At 36.4% G+C, this 10,694-nt stretch overlaps 1 protein-coding gene across 1 annotated transcript; it reads left to right on the top strand.

Annotated features, from left to right (window-relative positions):
• Nucleotides 1-2,917: 2,917 nt before the first annotated feature.
• LOC109208030 lies at nucleotides 2,918-3,771 on the top strand. The gene has a single exon (XM_019371026.1). The coding sequence runs from the start codon at nucleotides 2,940-2,942 to the stop codon at nucleotides 3,468-3,470; it is 531 nt and encodes a 176-aa protein (XP_019226571.1). The 5' UTR covers nucleotides 2,918-2,939; the 3' UTR covers nucleotides 3,471-3,771.
• The last annotated feature ends 6,923 nt before the right edge of the window (nucleotides 3,772-10,694 follow it).

Here is a 10,694-nt window from a genome sequence, read left to right as displayed (position 1 = left end):
ACTCTGATAGGATAATTATTTTGATTTTTTGCAAACACTGCAACACATAATTGTTCATGTGAATTGTTTGCATGCACACTTGCATCTCAACTTCATCGTCAGAAACTAAAGACTATGATGCTGCTGATGATGAAGAGGAATTTGAATCATTATTATTAGATGAACCTCCCATATAGAAATTCATTTCAGAAGACAAATAGGAATAAGGATAAAATCCATCGATTGTGATCAAGATAAAATCTATCATATTCTTATCTACTAAATTATCGTGTCTACTTGATCTCTATATATTGAAGTGTCAACTTACCCTTCCATAACCACAATTGGCTTTTATTTTTCTTTATCCATATAAACCACTTTTCCTCTAAAATCACGTAAATTTTCTACTTGACGTACACATCCATTTAATTTTACGGCTTTCTCAATCGTTTGAATTCGACATGGCAACAAATCTCCCAACTCTCTAATTTTGGTGCGAATCTCCCAACTCTCTAACTTTGCATTATTGTATTCATCTACGACTCGACCCCAAAAATGATCTCTTGATTGACTCCCGTTATTGGATTTAGAGAAATATCTAATTAAATTTGACATAATAGAACATCTTCATTTGTAAAGTATCCTGCAGATCGAGAATATATTTTTTTAAGTAATTTTAGAGGAAAAGTGGATTATATGGATAAAGGTAAAAGCCAATTGTGGTTATAGAAGAGTATGTTGGCACTTCAATATATAGAGATAAAGTAGACACAATAAATTTAGTAGATAAGAATAAGATAGATTTCATCTTGTTCTCAGCCGTCAAATAGATTTCATCCTAATTCAACCGTCCGATGGATTTTATCCTTATGCCTATTTTATATTTAAAAAAAGAATCTTTACATGTTATTTTATCTTCAATGTATAGACAACTAGTAGACACAATAATTTAGTAGATAAAAATAGGATAGATTTTATCTTGATCTCAACCGTTGAATGGATTTCATCCTAATCTCAACCGTCCAATGGATTTTATCCTTATTCCTATTTTATCTTTTAAAAAAATCTCTACACATTATTCAATATGTAGACAACTAGTAGACACAATAATTTAGTAGATAAGAATATGATAGATTTTATCTTGATCTCAACCGTCGAATGGATTTCATCCTATTCTCAACCGTCCGATTCATCACTTGTAGGAATGACATAATGCTAATCCATGTTCCACATGGCCAAGGATTTTATCCTTATTCCTATTTGTCTTCTGAAAAGGAATTTCTATATGGGAGGTTTATCTAATATTAATGATTCAAATTCCTCATCATCATCTTTAGTTTCCGATGATGAAGTTGAGATGCAATCACTACTGAAAAATTGGTCTACGGTAACAGTTGAAAAACCGTTCCCACAGACTGCCAAACCGTTGCCATAGGTATATTGGAACGGTTTAAAGACCGTCACATCAGCTGGCGTACCCATAGGCCTACTGGAACGGTTCTTGCAACGGTTTTCATTGCCGTGACAATAGATACGTCTATTGCAACGGTTTTTCCTTTCTCTGTTGGAACGGTTATTTTTTTCAATTGGAATGGTTTAAAACCGTTACTGTATTGTTTATACAACGGTTTTTAACCGTTACCATATTATTTAAAGAAACACTTATGTAAGCTATTGCTACGGTTATGTTGGATATAGCCACGGTTTCTTTAGGCTATTGTAACGGTTATATTTGTATTTGGAACAGTTTATGGGACCTATTGCAACGGTTTACATTATCTACTGGAATGTCATCAATTGCAATGGTTCTGGTAGGCTATTGTATCAGTTCAGATAAAATCAAAATATAGCACCTGTTATAAATAAATATTTATACATATAATAAATTATAATAACACTAAAATTTAAATACATCATAAAATGAAACTATTAATAATACAAAATTATCCATCAAGCAAATAACATCCATAAAGCAAATGTTCTACCCCATGAGTGCATAAGTTTAGTACATTTCAAGAGAGTAAATAAGTTTCAAAAATGTTGGTAACAAAAGATTCCTAGAACATTCATCTATAACAATACAAAATTCATTTCAAGTAAGGTCTAGTTCTTCATCGTCTTCATCATCCATTTCTTGATCTACTCCACCTACAAAAGAGGATAAGTAAGGTATTACGAAAATGAACCTTGCGCAGAGAAGTAAATAACTAAATACAAAAGAAGTGAACCAAGTAGTCTCAAAATCTATGTTCATATAAACCACTCTGTGAGGGGAAACCTGCATCATCAACCACAACCCATAAAAGAAATGCAGTCAGATGTAAATTCTTCAACTCATTCCCTCCCAGAGAGCACCATCCCACATCCAAACAATCCCACACACAACTTCAGAGCATGTATTCATGTTATGCACACATGTAATGGATACACATGGTGGATGCTAAAACAGGAGAAAAATCAAACATTTTCCTAAGTTAAGTGCCGTTGAATCAATTGAATAAACACCACATGTCCACAATTTTAAAACACATCCAAGAAAAAGCAAAATATATATCATATTCAACAAAATGGCCCCAAAAACTGCAGGTACAAGCATTCCAGTTGTAAAGGATCCCACAAAATCGTTATGGTAGATCTTCATTTGCCAGTTAAGCAAGAGAAAGATATCAAATGCAAACGAAAATAAATATTAGCTACCATTTAGCTAATGCTTGAAAGCTGACAGTTTATATTTGTTGTAGCATTCTTTCTTTTTCCATCTTTGTTCTTCTGAGAACGGTGGTGTCTAAGTCAAGTTGCACGTTCGCTCCTATACCTCCTTTTGTTTTAAAAAGGAGTACGCCATATCAGTGTAACAAATTTACTCTTTTCTATTGCTTGGTTTCTGGAGGAAGAAAAGAGATTTCGCCAATTACAGAGTAGGGAAGTTAATGTCACTTTTATTTATCCCCCCTTAATTTATGAGATTTCTTGATATATGTGAGACAACAAGGGAGCTGGTGTCACAGTTTAAAGAAAATGTTAAAGATGTTCAGTCCTTACTAAGAAGGAGAAAAGGAGATTTGAGCATCACTAACTACACTTCGTTTAGGAAGAAGATGAAGAAAGATGCCAAAAACTTAGTTACAATTTTAAAGAAAATGGATCATGAGGTGGTTGATGTAATGGAGGTTGATCAACTTGTCTCAGCTGTTATCAGAGTGCTAAGAGAAGTTAGTACAATGGGAATTTCAGTATTCCAAATGGTGTTGGTTTTCTTGTCAGCTCCAGTTTCTAAGCCAATTAACAAATGGTCTTTGGTTTCAAGATTGGTGAACAAGGGAGATCAAGACAATGTAAATGAGATAGAAAGTGCTGATTTTGCATTAAACAGCCTTTTCAAGTGTGGCTCAAGTGAAGTGGAGAAAATCCAGTTTGCGCAGAATAGATTGGAAAATCTGGAAGCTCATTTTGAATGCATTGATTTCAGTACTATAAATCTATCCTATTAGCATAAATCTTAAGGGATTCAATGGATTAAACTTCAAGTTTAACTAGAGACTACATGTACTTAACTGATCCGCACAGCCAAATCAAGTTTAAGTATTAAAGAATACCTTTAGTTCCTAGATTCCATATCGCAAACCAAAGGGATATCTCCTAGTATGTGCCAGGTAAAATGTTTTTGAGAGAACACAAAACTAAAAGCACCGAAATAAGGGAAGCAGCACGCAGACAAAGATTTTAAAGAGTTGCTTATATCAACTCAGCAGTGATTGATGTTATATGCAAAATCCCAAGCAAGGAAGGAGGAGAAGATGAAATAGAAGAAGATGTATAACATTTGGTACGTACTGACCTTGAGTGTTCTTACCAGCAGATGGTCGATTGTTTGGTTGAACAGCAGCTTGTTGTGCAGAAGAAGCATCTACAGGTGAACGTGCACTGAACCTTAACATGTCAGGATCAAGTCGCAAATCTGGGTTCAGACGCTGAAGTCGTGCGATGACGTTCACTGTAATATTTTGTTCCATAGCATCCTTTTGTTCGTTCAACTTTTCATGCTATTCTTTGTTGCATTCCNAGTACTTTCTGTAAAGTTTGGTTGAATTTGGACGTCGTTTGACGTGTTTTGGACTAAAAACTCTAAACTTGATGTTTTATGAAAATTGGAAGGAAATTCTGGGGCTTGAGGCCTAATTTGATGATTATGATGTTGTTTGGGCGATTTGATCGCAGGGATGAGTCCGTAGGATGGTTTTTTGAGTTTATATGTATGTTCGGTTTGGAGCCCCGAGGGCTCGGGTGAGTTTTGAGTAGGTCCTGGGAGGTCTTAGGCTAGAAGTATCAGATGGTTGCAGGTTCAGGTGTTGCAGGCCCCCAGCGCGGCCGCGGTGCATTTCTGCGCTGTCCGCGTGGCTAGGTTCAGAGGGCCAGTGAATTCCAGTTCGACCAGTGCGGCCGCGTGCCATATCAGCGCGGTCCGCACTGGGAGATTCAGAGAGTGGGATTTGGGTTCATTCCTCCAGCGCGGTCGCGCTCCAAAACAGCGCGGTCCGCGCTGGGTGGGTTCAGTGAGGGTCATCATTCCAGCTCCTCAGCATGGCCGCGGTGCACTTTTGCGCGGTCCACGCTGAGTCTTCAGAAGGGTATATAAGGTCGGGATTTTCAGTTATTTTTCACTTTTTTCAAAACCCAAAACACAAGAGGCGATTTTCCAAATGATTCTTCTTCTTCAAAATGATTGGTAAGTGATTTCTAACTGATTTTCTGAACTCCTTAAGATCCTTAAACATAATTTCAACGTCAAAACAAAGATTTTAATGGGGAAATTGGGAATTTAGGGTAGAACCTAGGTTTTTTTAAAATTGGGGGTTTTAGACCTCAATTCGAGGCCCGATTCCAAAATAACTTACATATTTGAGTTCATGGGGGAATGGATAATCGGGTTTTGGTTCGAACCTCTGGTTTTGACCATGTGGGTTCGGGGGCATTTTTGACCTTTTGGGGTAAATTGATGAAAAAGCTATAATTAGTCATTGGGTTTGATTTGTTTAGCATACATTGATAACATGAAGTCCTTATTGCATAGATTTGGTTGAGTTGGAGCCGAATTCGAGAGGGAAAGCGATTGTGGAGGATTGTATTGGACGTGGAAGTTGAGGTAAGTGTTTGGTTTAACCCTAGCTTGAGGGAATACGAGTCGAGTCTTGTTTGCTAATTGCTAAATGATCGAGTACGATGTATAGGCATGGTGACGGGTTCCTATACATGGGTGTCTAGCATGACCGTGAGTCCTTATATGTGGATTGTTTGGATATTGTTATGCCTTCCATGCTTAATTGATGGCTTCTATACGTTGTAAACACCTTGTGAAGGATATTGTGATTGTGGAACTTCGTGGAGCATTGGCTCGGTCTGAAACACAAATGGTGAGAGTATATGAGATGAGAAATGCCTTGGAGCTTGTCACGAGTGCTAATGAGAACTAGGATATGAAAATGAAAGAAAAAGAGAAATAACGATTTACTCTTGCATGGTTATTATTGGTTGTTTGTGTACCCTTGTTGGGATTTCCTTCCAAATACTTTTCACTCCCTTGCCCTTTATTTGTGACTGTTGCTTGGGCAAGGTTGAGAGGTAGACATTACGGATCGGGTTACACGCTGCAACAGTGATAATTGTGGATCGGGTTGCACGCCGCAACAGTGATAATTGTGGATTTGGTTGCACGCCGCAACAGTGTTGAAATGTATTAGGGTCGGGTTGCGCGCTGCAACAGTTATTGATACAAATGTGTTTAGTGTTGGTATTAGTTTCTTGATCGCCGGAAATTATAAATTGCACCTAGATTGATTACTTTGGATTTACTGTTAATATTTTTATCTCCCCACAGCATGTTTCCCCTCCCATACTGTTAGTTGCCTTGTACTTCGATTTCTGCTGTATATTTATAATTGCACAGGTTTATGTGGGGTCCAGTCTAGCCTCGTCACTACTTCGCCGGGGTTAGGCTAGGCACTTACCAGCACATGGGGTCGGTTGTGCTGATGCTACACTTTGTGCATTTTTGCACAGGTCCAGGTATTGAGCAGCAGCAGCATTAGCACGGGGGCAAACCTTCAGTCCAGAGAGACCCGAGGTAGCTTGCAGGCGTCCGCAGGCCCGGCGTCTCCCTTCTATCTTTACATTTGGCTGTCATCTCATTGTTCCCGAGATAAACAGATTATGTTCTTTCAGACTTTGTATATAGTACTCCTTAGATGTTCGTGAGTATGTGACTCCAGTCCCGGGGTAGAGACGTATGTTGGAATTTCTGTATTTTATTCAGTTATATAAATTTAAGTCTTCCGCTAACGATTTTAATTCCTTCACCTTTATTTAATGCCGTTAATTGTTAAAAAGGAACAGGTGTTTAATGAATTTGTTAATTAAGTTGGCTTGCCTAGCTCCTATTAGTAGGCGCCATCACGACCCTCGAGGGTGGGAAATCCGGGTCGTGACAGTTTCATCCTGGGAAGATTTAATCCATTACCTTGGCAACGTGTAAGGGGGTTAAAATTCCTTAAGGACGCACAAGCAAATTGTGGACTCGGAATATATTTTATACTTTAATGTTTTTTTCCAATTTTTAATTCTAACAGTCTTTCTGATTTTGCGTTTTAACACAGTAGCGCTTACAATAAATAGCTAATAGAAAATGAAAAAACGTAAGAGAAAGAAATTATTGTTAGTAATCTGTATTTGTAAAATAATTCTGGAGAAAATAAAATAACATAAAGACAAATGTAAACGAAATAAAAAAATAAAAAAAAAACCAATTCGAGCCCACTGAATTCATAATGTTTCCTTAAGAAATTTAATCCCCTCCTAGTACCCAAGGTTATGGATTATTTCCTCCCAGGATAGAACGAATTACACACTGGTGTAGTGGTAATGCAAACCCCAGTGTTTCAGCAAACACAAAGTTCGGTAGCAAATCACAAAATCTGAGAGACTGGACTTGTATTTATAGCCAAAGTTGGGCTGAAATCTGAAGAGGTGCAACTCTTTAGAATGGTTGTTTGGATTTAATATTAATATTTATTTTAATATTTATTAAAACAAATATTTTAATAACATTTCTGTCAATATTTACTACCGGAGCCGAAGCCGAGCGACGACGACGACGGCGCGAGGCTTGCCTTCTTCTCAACTCTTTATGAGCTAGAAGAAGAGCAATTGCTTATATACCCATCAAAAATCTTTTCTCTTCCCATATGGGACAATCAAGGAGGGAAACTCAAATATTTTATTTTTCCCTCAATTTTCCATTCACCCTATTTTAAGCATTAATAGCTTAAAAACCCAACAATTATAACTAGCTAGCTTGAAAAAAACAAAGATGCACGCAGATGCTAGTCTGATGTATGGGGATTTTCAGCTTGAAAGTGGTGTTATTTGCAGTTTGGAAGTTAGGCATCTGTACTTAAATATTGTTCTTTGAGGAAGATGGAAAGATAAATATATAAGTAGTCAAACAAAGCAACGCCCACGAGATTCCTATGTATTCCTTTCCTCTCTTCTTCTTGTTTCACTATATCTATCAGCACATGATTCAAAATTTAAATTCTATGGGTTCAACTTTTAAAGTTTTTAGCATTGAACTCATTATATTTTTAAAGTTATGGGTTCATATCTACTATTTTTGCAATTTTAATAAATATTTACATATAAATTTTTACTCTCTGTATCAAAATTTATGGATTCAGTTGAACCCGACGGTAGAACACTACCTCCGCCTCTGTCTATCAGGCATGCATCCATATGTTTCTTCCCTGTAGATAGTTACGAACTACTCCGTTACTCATTATTGTACTTTTTCAATTCAAACCAAAGTGCATACACATTGTTTTTTCTGGCACGTCATTTCCTTCTTTCTGATCAGCACGGGTGAAAAACGGATGGGTCAGATCAGATCAGATATAGGAGAATCGAAAACGGGTAATGCAAAAACGAATAAATTATTCGACCCAGTCCATATTTAATACGGATCAAAAATAGGTTAACTGGCGGATAATATGAATATTCATATTATCCATGGCTTCTTGAATATGATCACTTTTGGGAAGTTTCTAGTCTCCCAAACTTGAGAAACCCCAGGGGCGGCCCGACGAATTTTGTGGCCTAAAGCCAAACTTTTTAAGGGCCTTAACTTTTTTTTTTTTAATTATTTATTTGAAGTATATTTTTTTTAGCTTTTCTTAGATACAAAGTTATTAATGATTTTCTTATAATCAGTAACTCCTAATAAGTATTTCTCAACTAACAATATAGCTAATCCATTTAACCTTTCTTGTGACATTGTTGTTCTTAGGTAAGATTTTATCAATTTTAATTTTGAAAACTTCTTTCAGCTGAAGCAACTGTGACATGAGTTATTAACATTATTCCATAAGAAATTTAAGCATTTGAAAAAGACTTAAATCTTTTTATTTGAGTAAATATATCAATTAAACCGTTATCTTCTAATTGTACTATTTTCCTTAATCCTTTTAATTCAGAAATTTATTTTTGAACCATCAATATCGAATTGATTATTGTGCTTTAAGGAACATTCAAGATTAAGGCAATATTTTTTCAAATTTCCAACATCTATACTGCCAACTAGAAAACCAAAAATATTTTCATATGCTTTGAATTGTTCAAATCTATTTTGAAGTGAAAAAATAGCTTTGTCTATTATGTATAAAAGTAATCAACTCTAAAGGACCCTTCGAAAGATTTTGAGATTTCATTATAAACATTCACATCAAATTGTTACTTCCTATATATATACGTTTCTTACGAAATTCGGGTTCGATATTTATTTCAAGTGCAATTTCCTTGGTAGAAATCATAGCAGTTGCAAATCATTCTTCTCTATATTTGTTAAGAAAGAAATCAAACTTTTTCACTTTACAGATTTTTTTTTAAACTTATACATAGTCTATTAGATGTAATATAAAATGGGGCCACCACAAATATGGGGCCTAAAGCGGTTGTTTTACTTGCTTTATGGAATGGCCGCTCAAACCCCCAATTTAACATTTTACAATTGTAAAAGTTAAACCCATTAGTTATTCATTGGTTATTCCTTTTCTAAGTGGATAATATAGTTTTTATCCATATTTAACCCGTTTTTAAAGTGTTCATTATGCAACTCACTTTTTAATAGATAATATAGGTGAACAATTATTGTCTTTTAACTATTTTGCCACCACCGAGTTTTACGACAAACAACACAGACAAGAGTCCCTGATTCTTAATTTGTTCTAGAGATTTTAGTCAGTACAAATGCAAGAAGAGAATTCCATATAAAAACCTCAATGTATTATTTATGGAGTTAAGTAAGAGATAAATTAAGGTGTCCTATGAGTCATTTTCTTTATAAATGTCAAATAAAAAAGGAGTAGAGTAAGAGCTCTCAAAGCAGTGAGAAGTTGCAGGATATTTATAATTTGCTTCTTTTTACTCTGATGAGTGTGCACGGGTAAAATCGGGGATAATGTTATCCCCAGTTCCCTAATGAAGAGAAGAGACAGAAGCACGGTCCAATGCAACTTCAAGCGAAGCCGAAGGGTCCCTCGTATTGGAGCTCGGGAGGGATGAACGATATATCTGGAATCGGGCACGGCTAAACGACGGATTTGGACCAAGTACAGTTTCGAGACCACGAAAAAAATTTAAACGGTTGCGCATGACAAGTAGGGAGCCGTAATATTTGCCCTCAACCAAATATTACGTTGCGAATCCCATTCGATATCAACTGCGGATCGACATTTACTGAAAAAAGAAGATTTTTACCTTACTTAGACTTGCACTAGGATTGAATTTCTCCTGCTATATAAAGGGGAGAATTTTTTCATTCTAACACATTGTTGACACGAATATCAAAGCAATAAAAGTTTATTTTTGTCTTCTAGTTATTATTCAAAGTGTATTCAGTTATTCTCTTCTTTAATTGCAACCGAACCCATATCGATGGTTCGATCAAGGTCGGGTTCCAGTGTTTAACTTAAGACCATGCTTGATTATTCCATTACGATTGGTTTGATCGTTCATTCTCACTTTAATCTAATTATTTGTTGTTCAGATCATTCGTATTGAATTAAATCACGTGTCCTTTAAACTGCGTACAAATTTAACTATTACTCGTTTTTAAGGGCAAACAGTTTGGCGCTCACCGTGGGGCTTGTCACGACCCAAACCGATGGCCGCGACGGGCATCCGGTACCTTACTCAACCGAGTACCAACATACATATCTTTTCATGTCATACCATCATAGATAATTGAGCCGGAAGGCTGCCGTGAGATAAGTAGAATACAACGTGTGATACCAACTTATACATAAGACATACAGGCCTATAAGACCAAAATAACCACTCGTACATTGAACATAGGCCGACAAGACCATACAGTCTTTTACGTACATGACATCTGTCTACAAGCCTCTAAGAATACATAATTTTCATAAAGGTCGGGACAGAGTCCCGCCATACCAAACAATACACGTCTAAATCATACTAACCAAACAAGCAACTCCGAAGCAGATGGAACACACCAACATCTTCCGCTGAGCTAATAGCTTACATGGAGGGCTCTCGACCTATCTATCGGGACCTGCGGGCATGAAATGTAGCGTCCCCAGGCAAAAGGGACGTCAGTACGAATAATGTACCGAGTATGAAAGGCACATAAATAAATACATAACAGA

The sequence above is a fragment of the Nicotiana attenuata genome, unplaced genomic scaffold, assembly GCF_001879085.1.
Source record: "Nicotiana attenuata strain UT unplaced genomic scaffold, NIATTr2, whole genome shotgun sequence".
NCBI lineage: Eukaryota > Viridiplantae > Streptophyta > Magnoliopsida > Solanales > Solanaceae > Nicotiana > Nicotiana attenuata.
This window is presented reverse-complemented; position numbering and strand designations above follow the sequence as displayed.

Excerpts from the sequence above, each read along its gene's own strand:
- LOC109208030 (XM_019371026.1), top strand. The coding sequence starts at position 2,940 with ATGAGATTTCTTGATATATGTGAGACAACAAGGGAGCTGGTGTCACAG.